The sequence below is a fragment of the Chelonia mydas genome, chromosome 9 (genome assembly GCF_015237465.2).
Source record: "Chelonia mydas isolate rCheMyd1 chromosome 9, rCheMyd1.pri.v2, whole genome shotgun sequence".
NCBI classification, from domain to species: Eukaryota; Metazoa; Chordata; order Testudines; family Cheloniidae; genus Chelonia; species Chelonia mydas.
Window position 1 is genome coordinate 88,585,192 of NC_057855.1, and position 15,808 is coordinate 88,600,999.

At 43.2% G+C, this 15,808-nt stretch overlaps 1 protein-coding gene across 1 annotated transcript in view; it reads right to left on the reverse strand.

The window, feature by feature from the left end:
• Positions 1–247: 247 nt before the first annotated feature.
• COMMD5 (COMM domain containing 5) overlaps positions 248–15,808 on the reverse strand; it is a 31,285-nt gene continuing 15,724 nt past the window's right edge. Inside the window, exons 5-7 of the mRNA XM_037908475.2 lie at positions 10,805–10,900; positions 7,373–7,448; positions 248–508 (exon numbers count right to left, since the gene is read on the reverse strand). Coding sequence (XP_037764403.1) covers positions 407–508; positions 7,373–7,448; positions 10,805–10,900 — 274 coding nt within the window. The 3' untranslated portion in view covers positions 248–406. The remainder of the gene's footprint in view (positions 509–7,372; positions 7,449–10,804; positions 10,901–15,808) is intronic.

Sequence of the window (15,808 nt, forward strand, 5' to 3'; positions counted from 1 at the left end):
AAAGAGTTTTTTTAATTTCAAGCATTGCAAAGTTTTTTTATGTTACATAGTGAAGGGGCTTTCGGTAGCAAGCTTTCTAAAATAATTAGAGATGAATCATTATCATGAAGCAATGGTTCTTACATCTATTAGGACAGTTATTTTAAAAATGTTTTGATGAATCATACAGAAGCGCTCACAAACAGTGGATTATACCATGTTCATAAATATATTTCTTAGGAGAAAATAAGTTTGAGAAAACAGCAGAGGCTTTTAACACTTTAATTGAAAAATATTTACAGCAGATGTTAGAAATGTTATGTTACAATACTGATACATGCAAAATGGTGCTAGATCTTTATTTTGCATTTCACAATTCTCTTTCAGGTTTTCCAAGTGGTTCTATTAATTTGCTGTTTGGAAGTGTTCAGTCCTGGATTTTCAGAATGCTTCTTTTCTCCAGATCATTCATTTCCTTCAATATCAGGGCAACGTTGTACCTTAATTCTTGAAACTTTACAACTGGCACCTGAAACATAAGATTCGTTAGAATTATGACTCATCTGGCTAATATACCCATGCAGACAGAAAACATTCGAGAACATCAGGCCCATATAGGTTCAGACAGGTTTTATAGATTTTAAGCAAAAGATCAGAGGCTAACAAAATGCTAGGTAATAACATAAGAATGACCACAGTGAGTCAGACCAGTGGTCTATCTAGCTCAGTATCTGTCTTCCGAGTGGCCGGTGCCAGATGCTTCAGAGGGACTGGACTGAACAGAACAAGGCGATTTATCGAGTGATCTATTCCCTGTGGTCCAGTCCCAGCTTGTAGCAGTCAGAGGTTTAGGGACACCAAAGGCATGGGGTTGCATCCCTGACCATCTTGGCTAATAACCACTGATGGACCTAACCTCCATGAACGTATCTAATTCTTTTTTGAATCCAGTCATACTTTTGGCCTTCACAACATCCCTTGGCAACAGGTTTCACAGTTTGTGTGTTGTGTGAAGAAATACTTCCTTCTGTTTGTTTTAAACCTGCTGCCTATTCATTTCATGGGGTGATGCCTGGTTCATGTGTCATGTGAAAAGGTAAATAACACTTCCCTATTCACTTTCTCCATACCCGTCATGATTTTATAGACCTCTGTCAACCCCCTTAGTCGTTTTCTTTTCCCAGTCTTTTTAATCTCCTCACATGGAAGCTGTTCCATCCCCCTCATCATTTTTGTTGCCCTTCTCTGCACCTTTCCCAATTCTAGTGCATCTTTTTTGAGATGGGGCAACCAAGGAGGCCACACAGGATAAACCAATCATGATTTAGTTAGTTACATGGCACTTTGCACTATATCTAATACAGATGCAGGCAAGAAGTTTGTTGCACCTCTGCAGATTATAAAATGCCTTTGGGACTCTTCAAGGCAAGGAAGCTTTGGTGGTTCCGAGCTGCGCTGGTTTTTAAGTGCACACTAGACCAGGGGTGGGCAAACTTTTTGGCCCAAGGGCCACATCTGTTAATAGAAATTGTATGGCGGGCCATGAATGCTCACAAAATTGGGGTTGGGGTGCAGGAGGGGGTGAGAGCTCTGCTTGGAGGTGCGGGCTCCAGGGTGGGGCCAGAAACAAGGAGTTCAGGATGTGGGAGAGGGCTCCGGGCTGGGGAGTGGGGTATGGGCTCTGGCTGGGGGTGCAGGCTGGGAATGAGGAGTCTGGGGTGTGGGAGGGTGCTTCGGGCTGGGGCGCGGGGGTTCGGAGGATGGGAGGGGGATCAGGGCTGCGGCACGGGTGTGGGAAGGGGTGCAGGCTCCGGCTGGGGGTGTGGGCCAATGGGAGTTGCAGGGGCGGTGTTTGGGGTAGGGGCAGCAGGCAGAGCAGAGCCCCCTGGCTGCCCCTACGCAGAGGAGCTGGAGTGGGGGCCATGCTGCTGCTTCCGGGAGCCACATGGTGCGGCCCCCAACCCTGCTCCCCGCCTGGAGCGCCGGTGCGGGGAAAGCCCCAGACCCTGCTCTGCAGCAGGAGCTCAAGGGCCGGATTAAAACGGCTGGCAGGCCAGATCCGGCCTGCAGTTAGCCCACCCCTGCACTAGACTCTCTTCTGTAACTTTACAGCAGCACAGGATAAGGTGGAAAAACCCACCTAAACTGAACCCGACGCTGGGCTCCCGTCTGCTCAAACGAGGCGACTTTTTTATTTTTAGACGCAAGATGGTGGTTTCAGAACATCAAATATATTTAAAAACAAGTTGTTCTTTTTTAGAATAATATACGTTTTGCAGGTCAGTCACAGCCAGAACGTTTTGAACTTGCAGACTGTTTGGATAAGTACTGGAGTTAAAAAAAAACTCTGAGTCTATTCATGCTCTATAAATGGGAAGTAGTTATGGAGATGATGCCTCAGGTATAACTGCGATTACAGGACAATGGTGCACTGTTAAGGCAGTTACGAAAAAGTGTGGCCGCATGACTTTATGCAAAATGCACATTCAGATAACATTAAAACCAGCACGCTGGCTGTATTCCTATTCCCCCCCCCCCCGCTCGCCCTTCTTCTGGAGGTGAATAAGAAGGTTAAACAAAGTTTTATGATCCCAGTCACTTAACAGGATGTTTATGCTGATTGACAAAATACAATAAAATATGTGAGAACCAGTTTCGCCTTCGAGTTACTTTCCAAGCTGAGGTTTCTTTGTTCCCTGCTGGTTAGCATCCTAACTACCAGGGGCAAAATCCGCTCATCAGATCCATGGGCTGGATTAGAGATAAGCTGCAGAAGTGACGACTTATCCTGGCTGAAATGCACTAGCAGGACTTACCCAGATGCTTCCATGCTCCAAATAAGGATTCTTGCAGCCTGTGCACATTTCTACAGGCCCCAGTGGATCTTCAAATGGGCATTTGGTCTGGCTAAAACAAAGGGACCTTGAGTCCCTGATTAACTGAAGTACAGGGGTATATTAGGTGGAATGGATAATACACTCCTTACACTTTATCTTTGCTACAAAATGGCATTGTGTTAGAACATTGCTGCGAGGAGACCAATTAGCTTATAGGATGCAGACCATGATTTTGCAGTTGGTGTACATAAGGAGGATGCATGTTCAGCATCATGTCAGCCCCATGATGTTTAAACCTTGATCCGGGTAGGGTTTAACCATGGCTAGCTGACATGACGGAGATGACTTATCCTTGTCTCAAAGTCATGGTTAGCATCGTTCGCGAATTTGACTATTCACAGTCATATTCTCACATGACATTCACTAGCGAAGTGATGCCCTTAGAAAGAATAACTCAATGGTTTTCAACCTTTTTTCATTTGTGGACCCCTAAAATATTTCCAGTGGAGGTGCAGACCCCTTTGGAAATCTTAGACAGCCTGTGGACCCCCAGGGGTCTACGGCCCACAGGTTGAAAACCACAGGAATAACTGAGGTACAGTAACAGCCTCAGATGTGATTACACTTGGAAAATAGATGGACAAATGCATAATATATGTCCACTAATGTCAAGGTCTTAAAGCAAAGGCTAGCCAAGCAGATTGTTAATGAGGCTGAGGCTATTGCTACATTACAGAGCTTACATGGTTACAGAAATGGAATGCCTCTTGTGCATGGGTTCATGTAAAAATTGCACCCATATTCCTCATTTCACTTGGAAGACACTCATTTTTCAGCATGAAGAAACAAATCTAATGGATTTATCTTTCCCACTGCAAACCCCAAGGAGCCAAATGGGGGCAGTGATCTATTAATGCTGCCAGACCCCTTGTGAGACTAAAATGTTCCTTCCACAACACGAGACTGCTATCACACGTTTGCTAAGCATAGCATGGACCACCAGTGAAGTGAGAGGAATTCAGCACCTGATTGTGACTCTCTCATGCAGCTGAGTAGTAAAAGCGTTATTTTTGTTTCACTTAAACGACAGGCAAGCAATGTGCCTCAAAATGTTGCAGTCCCCCCTTCTTTATTTAACCACTCAGCGCCGGCAAACACGGCTTGAGACAGAAGGGTCAGCAGACCAGAGGGCATATAACTTTTGTGTGTGTGCAACAGAATAATTTTAAAGTACTATTCATTGTGGAACAATCCTTTGGATTAATTATCTTGGTCTTCCAGTCCAAACACAAACATGCCTGAGCTAGCAGGTCACTGTGCGTGCATGTTTGGGCATGAAGGAAACCTCAGAAGTGGAGAATGTTTGCCTGCCTGAATAAGGCACTTTGAACCAGAAGACAGATTTACCTCCAGATCTATTGGAGGGGCTCTAACATGTAGAAATCCTGCTCACAGCCAGTTCTGCAGCACCCAGATCTATGTGGCAGGTGGATTAGGATTCATGGTGATTTGCATGCACTAGGGGAGACGCAGCAGCAGATCTCCTTGACAGGACGGCTCCGCCTTTAAAAAGGTGCAGAGTTGCATTGCTGACTGCCCTTTTGGTGTCTGATGTCCCCTCTGGGAAGAAAAACATGGAACCCCGAACCCAATCCTGGCAGTTAAGGGAAGGAGGAACTGATTTTCCAATAGATTTTTGAAAATATTTGTAATTTTCAGTTGTGCTCATTTGTTTGGGTAGGGTGAAATTCACTCCTGTGCAGAAGTTTAGCACAAAGCCTATGCACCACTTAAGTCTCAGGAGCTGGCCTCTGCACAGGGGTGAATTTCATCTTTTGTCATATGGCATCTTAAAGACTTCACAATGTAGCAAATCACAGTCAGGCCTTTCCAAGCAGCTTTATGTTAAGTCTTTCTGTGAAACAGTTTTCCACGTTAAACACAGTAAAGGTTGTGAAGCCAACCATTTAATCCAATACCTGGCGCATAACCACCGGATAACTAATGTATGAATTGAAGCCAAAAGCACTAACAGGTGAACTTCTCATGCACACAGCGTTATTTATAGAGTGCAGCATTCTATTACAAAGGTTAAAAGTACAGACAAGTTCATGCCATTTTCTGGGAAGGCATTATGTACAATGTCAAAAAGAATGCCCCTGCTTCATTGGAAATAAAAAGGCATCAAAGTTTTCTGCTCTCTTTCTAGAAGCAGGATGTGTATTAAAGAGAAAATGAGTAAAGATACCTGATAATTATCTTCTGTGGCAAAAGTAACAGGCTTAGTGGGGCATCTTGCATTTCATAAATTGCTTCAGTAACTTCCCAGCCATCAAAAAACATTGTCTTATTTTAAGATTAAAGTCAATAATAAAACTATAAAAAGTGTTAATCATCAGAAATTATGCAATACTACTTTGGAGTGATTACTATTTCTTTAGAAACCAAAGTTTCAACAAAACAGATTCATAGATATTTAGGTCAGAAGGGACCGTTATGATCATCTAGTCTGACCTCCTGCACAACGCAGGCCACAGAATTTCACCCACCCACTCCTGCGAAAAACCTCTCACCTATGCCTGAGCTATTGAAGTCCTCAAATCGTGGTTTAAAGACTTCAAGGAGCAGAGAATCCTCCGGCAAGTGACCCATGCCCCATGCTACAGAGGAAGGCGAAAAACCTCCAGGGCCTCTTCCAATCTGCCCTGCAGGAAAATTCCTTCCCGACCCCAAATATGGCGATCAGCTAAACCCTGAGCATATGGGCAAGATTCACCAGCCAGATACTACAGAAAATTCTTTCCTGGGTAACTCAGATCCCACCCCATCTAACATCCCATCGGGCCTATTTACCGTGAATATTTAATTACCAAAACCATGTTATCCCATCATACGATCTCCTACATAAACTTATCGAGTTTAATCTTAAAGCCAGATAGATCTTTTGCCCCCACTGCTTCCCTTGGAAGGCTATTTCAAAAATTCACTCCTCTGATGGTTAGAAACCTTCATCTAATTTCAAGTCTAAACTTCTCAATGACCAGTTTATATCCATTTGTTCTTGTGTCCACATTGGTACTGAGCTTAAATAATTCCTCTCCCTCTCTGGTATTTATCCCTCTGATATATTTATAGAGAGCAACCATATCTCCCCTCAACCTTCTTTTAGTTAGGCTAAACAAGCCAAGCTCCTTGAGTCTCCTTTCATAAGACAAGTTTTCCATTCCTCGGATCATCCTAGTAGCCCTTCTCTGTACCTGTTCCAGTTTGAATTCATCCTTAAACATGGGAGACCAGAACTGAACACAGTATTCCAGGTGAGGTCTAACCAGTGCCTTGTATAATGGTACTAAAACCTCCTTATCCCTACTGGAAATACCTCTCCTGATGCATCCCAAGACTGCATTAGCTTTTTTCAGGGCCATATCACATTGGCGGCTCATAGTCATCCTATGATCAACCAATGCTCCAAAGTCCTTCTCCTCCTCCTCCTCCATTACTTCTAATTGATGCGTCCCCAGCTTATAACTAAAATTCTTGTTATTAATCCTTAAATGCATGACCTTACACTTCTCACTATTAAATATCATCCTATTACTATTACTCCAGTTTACAAGGTCATCCAGATCCTCCTGTAGGGTATCCCTGTCTTCTCTAAATTGGCAATACCTCCCAGCTTTGTATCATCCGCAAACTTTATGAGCACACTCCCACTTTTTGTGCCGAGGTCAGTAATAAAAAGATTAAATAAGATTGGTCCCAAAACCGACTCTTGAGGAACTCCAGTGGTAACCTCCCTCCAGCCTGACAGTTCACCTTTCAGTAGGACCCGTTGTAGTCTCCCCTTTAACAAATTCCTTATCCACCTTTCAATTTTCCTATTGATCCCCATCTTATCCAATTTAACTAATAATTCCCCATGTGGCATGGTATCAAACGCCTTACTGAAATCTAGGTAAATTAGATCCACTGCGTTTCCTTTGTCTAAAAACTCTGTTACTTTCTCAAAGAAGGAGATCAGGTTGGTTTGGCACAATCTACATTTTGTAAAACCATGTTGTATTTTGTCCCATTTACCATTGACTTCAATGTCCTTAACTACCTTCTCCTTCAAAATTTTTTCCACGACCTTGCATACTACAGATGTCAAACTTACCCGGATCACTTTTTTCCCCTTTCTTAGAAATAGGAACTATGTTAGCAATTCTCCAATCATACGGTACGACCCCTGAGTTTACAGATTCATTAAAAATTCTTGCTAACGGGCTTGCAATTTCATGTGCCAATTCCTTTAATATTCTTGGATGAAGATTACCTGGGCCCCCCGATTTAGTCCCATTGAGCTGTTTGAGTTTCGCATGCCCAAGAAGAAGATAAGAAATCATTCTGGCTGGAGTTTTGTAATATACCGTGTGTGGCTGCACAGAAATCAGAATATACTAAAGAAAAAAAATGAATTGTCCATGAAGGCTTTAACCTTTTTAATAGCAATTTAACTTTCTAAAAGGAACGTAAAGTGGATCTCTCTCTTTATCTAGTAGAATAACCAGACTTACTTCAAAGCGATGAGCTGTCCCATCCGAAAGCTTCAGCAGCATTAAAATGGACGGTTGCAATGCACGGGCCAATGAACTGAAATTATTTACATGATTAGTATTAAAATAGTACACATTTGCAATGCTATAATATAGCATTATAAGTTAACCCTTTCCGGTGTCCGAGAGAGGTCCCATAGAGCTCACATGATTCATTTCCAAACATTTCAATCAAGCATTCACATTTGGCTGGGTAGGAAATTCAGAGGAACACAAATTAACAGAACCCTATCAAATTCACTTTCATACTGAGGTAGCAGACTAAAAAAGGAGCTTTTATATTTAAAAGGAAATGTATTCAAACTTGTAATCATTACAGATAATAAGCCAAAGTCAACCCTGGTGTAATTCCACTGATTTCTACAGATACACAATAGGGATGAAAATCGCCCAAATACTGTTAGCAAAAGAGAACACAGACCATCTTCCTGTGTATCTTATGTCAAGCAGCACTAAACAACAGTGCCCTAAACCCTTCCATTCCTCTTCTGCTCTAAACTGCAGCCCCAGCTGGGGAATCAAGCTCTCCTGGAGACTGTGCTAAGTTTGTGGCTTGCTATTTTATTCCAGAGTCTATTTGGTGACCAGAGGAGTGGGAAATGAGTCATCCCTGTGCTGCCTGCACCAGCGGACGTTGCCAAAGCCAGGTCAGGTACTGACAAGCATCAGAGCTGGAAGCCTGGGATCACTCTGCTTCCTCATCTCTTCAGCAGAGGCGATGGCCAGATGACTAACAAGAATTTCTGAGGGGGCGGGAAGTGGCAGGGTGACTGGAAAGGAAAATAAAAGGGAAGAATACAGAAAGTGGAAGACATACTGTTCCTGAGTTGTTTGGAAGGAATGGTGAAGCTATTATGGGGCCCTCGAGCCATTGAGGCTAAGGTTATTTATCTGCATGCTTTGCTCTATCTTACAGAAAGAATTTGCAGTGTAGTGGCATCTGAGTGGAACTCTTTAGAACAGGGGGTCTCAATCTTTTTCTTTATGAGGCCCCCCAAACATGCTATAAAAACTCCATGACCCACCTGTGCCACAACAACTGTCTCTCTGCATATAAAAGCCAGGGCTGGTGTTAGGGGGTGGCAAGCAGGGCAACTGCCTGGTGCCCCATGCAACAGGGCCCTCCGTGAAGCTAAGTTGCTCAGGCTTTGGCTATAGCCCCACATGGCAGGGCTCAGGGCCCCAGGCTTCAGCCCCATGCGGTGGGGCTTTGGCTTTCTGCCCTAGGCCCCAGCGAGTCTAATGCTGGCCCTGCTTGGGGACCCCTGGTTGCGACCCACTGCTTTAGAACACACCTCAGGGCACTCCTTAGTTGTAACTACCCTATCTGCTTTGTATAATTCAGTTCAGTCAATGGCGAGTGCCCAACATCCTCCGCGCTCTGAGTTGGCTGCACAGCTAGTAGTTAAAAGTTGCTCGGCTTCCAATAGTTTGCTGCATCTGTGGGTGCAGGGTAATGTCTCAAGCAGACAAATGCGGTGTCTTCTTTGGCTAAGTTTTGGCCAATATTGCCCATTTTGGGTTGCCACAGTGCACCAGACCCATGGGCCTCTTGGTTGGTAAAGGACAGCAGTGAGACACCATGGCCATTGTTGGTGTTATGCCAGTGTCTCTTTGACTGAAGGTAAGGAGACAGCTTCTCAGGGATGCACTGGTGGGTCCACTACTAACGAAATTATCTTGAGCCCAACAATCTCAGCTACTGACTCACATTGCATCTGCCTCTTTTGGGAAAGATTACCTAGAAGATTTCCTCTTTTGGGAAAGATGGCCAAGCAGCTAGACCAGTGTCAGCACTCCATATTACCTTCAACCTGGTCAATCTCGGTTCAGACCAGGTCTGAGGGACAGAAATTGCATGAGCCGTACTGGTCACTCTTTCTTCCTGGCTCTGCCCAAAGACAATGTATCTACATGGCTAGTGTAAGATGTGCCTTTGGCCTGGCTGATCATAAACGGCTGTTCACTAGGCTGTGAGGTCCCTAGCAGGAGTAGACAGAACTATTCTGAAATGGATTCACTCCTATTCAGAAGAGTGGTCCCAAGGGGTAATTATGGATGATTGTTTATCCACCCAAGAGCTCTCTCATGTAGGGTACTTCAAAGGTTCTGCTCTGTTGTCTCTCTTAGTCAATGTGTAAATTAGGCTGCAAGGAGGCTTAGTAAGGAGACAAGAGCTGCTGTGTCTATAGTGTGCAGATGATATTCAGCTCCACTCTTCTCAATTACAGTTGATCTCACCAATGGACCTGAAAGGATAACCAGACATCTAAAGGAGACTGGGGTTCGAAGGATGGTTGGCTGACCGAGGCTCAGTCCAGGTGAGACAGAGACAATGTTAGAAAGTTGGGGGAAGCAGCCAAGTGAACTGGCTGGAGTTATCTCAGCTGCAATGTGTGTGGGGCCATGATCTGTAAATCAGGGGTGCAGTTTAGACTATTGTTGGAGACGCAGGTAGTAGCTGTGTCCAAGAACATTTTTTCCCATCTGCTTGGTAAGGGGAGTGTCCTCTTTGGTTTCAGTGTGTACTGACCCATGCCTTTGTCACTCTGAGATGACTGTTGTAATGCACTCTACTCAGGGCTACACCCTGACACCACTTAGAAACTGCAGCTAGTTCCAAATGTGATGGCCTGCTTACTAATAGTATATGCTGGAACTCATAGCACTGCTGCTCCAAGAGCTGCACAGGTTGCCTGTGGGCTTCCAGATGAAAGTCAAGGTGGCAGTCTTGGGTTTTAAGGCCCAGGTTACCCAAGGGACTGCCTCTCTCCTTGGACCATACAAACACAGGTGCAGTCAGGGGAGGCACTAGAAATGGAACTCCTCTGATACAAAAGAAAAGGGAAGTTTCCTTTTACTTCCATGCTTGGCCTGCCAGCGTCCAGCTTTATCCACCTTCTCCACAGGCTACAAAGCTCATCTTCCTTTGTGGTGTTTGGGGAGGGGACGGGATGTGGTTAGCTGTTATATGGTGTAATTACATAGTGGGACTGGATTGGGTTACAATTATGGCCACTGGAAGGGCACTAATTAAATTTATTATTGTGCATTTTAAAATATTGGAAGGGTGTCACAGAGCTTCATACAGATACAGGGAGGGGAGCTTCTAGCATGCATGTTTTAGAAATCTAAACAAACAACAGAAGGCATAAAAATGCATGAACTGTCTTAACAAATGATGCAAGCATTTCCAACAGACTGATTTTATGTAACAGTAGCCCTGTATATAATCTGATTTGTGTGTTACTCAAGGTTATCTCCATACCGTACCGTTTAACACTGCATGCAAATCTCGCAGTGAGATATATTTTAGCATTGAGAAGTGGCACTGCAATTAGAGTTTAGAGTTGGAAAACCCTTTCACTGGTCCCGCAGGCTTTTATTCCTTACCTTGTGGATATAGCCACGTCCACTCTCCACTTAATGTCATTAACACTTGGCAGCTTATTTCCTTGTTTCATAGTTGTGGCTTCAACAACAGGACGCCTGGAAGATAAACCAGGGAAGGGAAATTATGAAGCATACGTGCAAGGCAAAAATCTAAAGGGAAAAAAATATCTCTCAGTACGAACACACTTCCCCTCTGCGGCTAGCATCGTTCAGAGCAGTCTGAACGAATCAAGGTTTTGTAAACGTGCTGCATCTTGTGCTCAGACTACACACACGCGTCTCGCCTTTTGCTGCACTTTTCAACAGATAATTTATCGAACTACTGTGGGTAATTTCAGTAAACGGGGGTCACAGTAATGATCTGCCAAAGGGTTATGGTAGAGACCTGAGTGTTGAAATTGGAATCAAGGTAATATATAATATATGTCAGTGATGCACTATTAACAACTAGGGTCCCTCTGCCAATAATATATCTTTATCTCCATGTGAGGCCAGCACTAGCAAATAAGAAAGGAAAAAGAGGGTTTAAACACAGAAATTAAGATGTGCCAACACCCTCCTCCCCAACTGCCCTCCCCATAGCAAACACATACAGCACTGCTGCAGCAGAGCACACCTGATGTTCACATCAGGGAGCAGTCTGAAGCATGCAGTAAAATGTCATCTCTGGGTGCTTGTTAGAGTAGGTGAAGTGGATTGGATCAGAGTTCCTTATGTAATGCTCAGTCACAGCAAGCCCCGGCATGACTTTTATGATTTTGTCTAGTCTAACAAATGAAAGTTTTGGCTTCTTACACATCATATTTTGTAGCAAGAGTCACACATGCTGTGTATTTCTATGAGAAAATGCAGTTGACGGTGATTAAACTTCAGATGCCTGGCAGTCTTTAAAATTTTAATAGCATCTTAAACTCAGGGTAAGTAAACAAGCCAAATCTGATACAAAGACACAACAAGCGTCCATTTATAGGTGTACTCATAAAACTGTCTCCAGAGATCTGCTGGGGAGACAGTCTGAACTTTGTGTTACTCACCCTTTTTTTTTTTTTTTTTTTTTTGGGTTAAGCTTCTTGTGCCAGGGTAAGTTATTTATGGTACATTTCAAAGCTACTCCAACCAAGGGCTGGATGATGCTTCACATAATCTAATTACATACTTTATTTCAGAAGAGAGTCCTCTTTTCACAAACAAGGATACATTCGCTTGATAGTCTAATGGCTATCTCTACTCAGATCCAGGCGTACGGTTTGCTTGGTGTCTGCTTATAATTTGTCCAGAGAAATTAGCAGTTAGACAAAGGTGTGTAACATTGACAGCCTAAGGTAGTATGATGTTCTTGTGTAGAGCAAAGGCAAAAACAAACAAAAAAACCACAGGTTATTTTCAGAACTGAGAGGCATCCCTGGTAATGTGGACAAAAACATGAGCAGAGGAAATAGATCATCTGGCTCTTGCCCATAGTCAGCCCATGGATAAGAAATAGGTCAACACAGCTGGGTGCGACTATGAGGAGTCAGAGCCTAGAAATGGGCATTAGCAGAATCCTGACAGGATTAAACATTATAAGCATGCCTTCCCCTCAATGGCAAGTTGCTACAGGGTATCGTTTGCAGGAAGATCTCCTCAAAAATATCCACGCTGCAATTTCTTGCCTTTGTACATGCTAAAGTCAGTCAGTGGAAGACACTTCAATTAGGCAGTAGGCTCTTGGGGGGAGAGGTGGAATGAGAAGTATTTTTCCATTTTCTAGGTTGGGGTGGTTGGTGTTAAAGGTCCATAGTGCAAACAAGTGTGACGAGACTTAGCCTCAGACTCTCACTTAGAAGTCACAAAAACTCTGTGGACAAAATTTAGACCTTTAGTTTGGTGCTGGACTGATAGCTATAAACTTCTCTTTACAGGGTAGTTTCATTTTCAGTCAACACCTTCTTAACCCTCTCCACCCAGTATACAAATGCAGCTGGAAACGGAAAATCAATGCACGAGAACACAGCAAAGATGGTAGAAACACAGCAGCCAAAGTGAAAAGAAATGGGACGTTGGTGATAGGAAAAGAAGAGTTTATTTACACTACAAAACATAAGACACTTTTGACTTCACAGAGTCTTCACGGCGCCTGCTGAGACTCTTGTCTTCAAAAGCACTTTAATTAAATTTTTTTTTTTTTTTTTTTGGTAAAGTGCGGCCACCAGTGACCCCATGTACTATCAGCATGCAACGCTTCACACAGAACTGTCTGGGAACAGTGTGAGTGAAGGAACACTGGGATGCACCACATTACACTTGGGACATAATGATATTCATGGGGACCTAAATTAGTGTGTCACAGTATCCTAAGCAAAATGCATTGCCACAGGACAGCATCTGGAATGAACTACCAATGTCAAAATTAATGATAAATTAATTCCGGACATAGCAGCATTTGCCTAAAAGGAATGTATGAAAATACTATTGTGTAACAAGAGCACACGAATCAGTGAGACACACAGAACCATGGGACCCACTCTAAGCAATGATCGGACAATACAGTAATCTGGATTAAAATTAAATTGTACTAAGTTTATTGTAGGTATTAAAAGTTGGAGAATCTATAGTAATCCCTTTCAAAAAGCAGCTTTAATTTCTCGCAGTTTATCTGATGGTGTCTATCAGACATGCTGCTCTTCTCCCTTTATCTACACAGCTTGATGTGTCTGAAACTATGGAGATATAAAGAGAAATACAATTTTTAATTTTGTAGAGTTTTGGAACTGTCTTTTAAGGTGCAAAATTATGTGGATAGGCCAGAATGCCTGGGAAACCATAAAAATAAGAGGTCAAATGTTTCTCTGAAATGGATTCCTCTGGGATATGTAGTTCATATGAGTTCTGAATCAAAACATCTAATACTTCTCACTCCAGTGGTCATGTACTTAGAACGACCGTACATACATTTATAATTCATTAAGAAAATGTAGGATTAGGTGTTAGCTCATGCAGCAGATTCGCATGGAAATGATACATGGTCCTACAGGTCCCTCTGTTCTGGTTCTCAAACATGAAGCCAGATTACATTGGATAATCACAGCTGGAGTTAACTCTTCTGAAATTAAAAAAGCTAAATTCTCTAACACAATAGTGGCCTGGATGAAAATAGATAATTCATGCATATTCCACCCTCCCTTCAAACGTCTCTCTCCATCGCCAACATTTCACCTGGCGCCTATGAACTCCGCATTCTGACATCTACCATGGTGTAATTCAGAAAGAAGATTACAGAAAGGAAGAAAGGAGTAAAATGTATACCTGCTCCCAAGTAATCTGTACTTTGAGCAAAGAGCCTAAACAAGGAAAATTAATAATAGTTTGAACTTCTGTAGCCTCATTCATCCATTTGCTTGGGGTAAAACAAAACTACCAAGAACAAGGAGAAAATAATTATATCAAACAACAATGCTGGGCTTGATTTTGACAGGGCTGAGTGCCCTCAACTCTCAGTGAGGAGCAGTCAGCACATGCAAGATCAAGCCGTTTATAAATATGGGGAGAGATTAAATAAGGGTGGAGGATCCATCTGGGAGAAAGGACCCCCTAGAGGGGAAGAAAAATGGGCTGCTCTAATCCTCCTTGATTTGGTGTAGCTCACTAATCCACTAAGCGATCAGGTAAATGAATTCTGACTAGTGCAGCACCATCTATTAACCCTTCTAGAGTGTCATCAAATCACCTGGATTGAATTCTCAAGTCAATACAGTTGGATGACTGAACTCGATCTAGGAAAGTCTCTAACAATTACAGCACAGCATACGGCACGGCACACGTGGTTAGACTGTTAATGAAGCATGCTAATGAATATGCTCTGTACAATGCAAGTTATAGAAAGCTTAATGACGATGAATAATCATAGAAGTATAGGACTGGAAGGGACCTCAATAGGTCATCTAATCCAGACCCGAGCACTCAAGGCAGGACTAAGTAATAACTAGACCATTCCTGATAGATGTTTGTCTAACCCAGTGGTTGTCAACCTGCGGCCCAATTAGTACACAGCTGTATGCTAAAAAATATCCAGGTTCCGGCTGCCTGTCCCTGCATGTGGGGGTCCAGGTCCTGGCTGCCTGGCCCTGTGCGTGGCAGGGTCCGGGTCTGGGTCCTGGCTCCCTGCCTGCCCGGCCCACACTGGTCTAACCTGGTCTTAAAAATCTCCAGTGAAGGGATTCCACAACCTTCTGAGACAATTTGTTCCAGTGCTTAACCACCCTAACAGGAAGCCTTTACTAATGTCCAACCTAAACCTCCCTTGCTGCAATTTAAGCCCATTGCTTCTTGTCCTATCCTCAGAGGTTAAGGAGAACATTTTTTCACCCTCCTCCTGGTGACAACCTTTTATGTACTTGAAGAGTGTTGTCATGTCCCCATCTCAGTCTTCTCTTCTCCAAACCAAACAAACCCAATTTTTTCAATCTTTCCTCCTAGGTCACGTTTTGTAGACCTTTAATCATTTTTGTTGTTCTCCTCTGGACTTTCTCCAATTTCTCCATATCTTTCCTGAAATGTGGCGTCCAGAACGGGACACAGTACTCTGGCTGAGGCCTTATCAGCACAGAATAGAATGGAAAAATTGTTTCTTGTGTCTTGCTTACAACACTCCTGCTAATACATCCCAGAGTGTTGTTTGCTTTTTTTGCAATAGTATTACACCGTTGACTCATATGTAGCTTGTGACTGACAATAACCCCCACGTTCCTTTCCGCAGTACTTCTTCCTGGACAGTCATTTCCCATTCTGTATGTGTGGAATTTGATTGTTCCTTCCTAAGTGAATACTTTGCATTTGTCCTTACTGAATTTCATCCCATTTACTACAGACCGTTTCTTCAGATAGTTTTGAATTTCAATCCTATCCTCCAAAGCACTTGCAACTCCTCTCAGCTTGGTATCATCTGCAAACTTTGTAAGTATACTCTCTATGCCATTATTTAAATCATTGAAGAAGATATCGAACAGAACTGGATCCAAGGACACA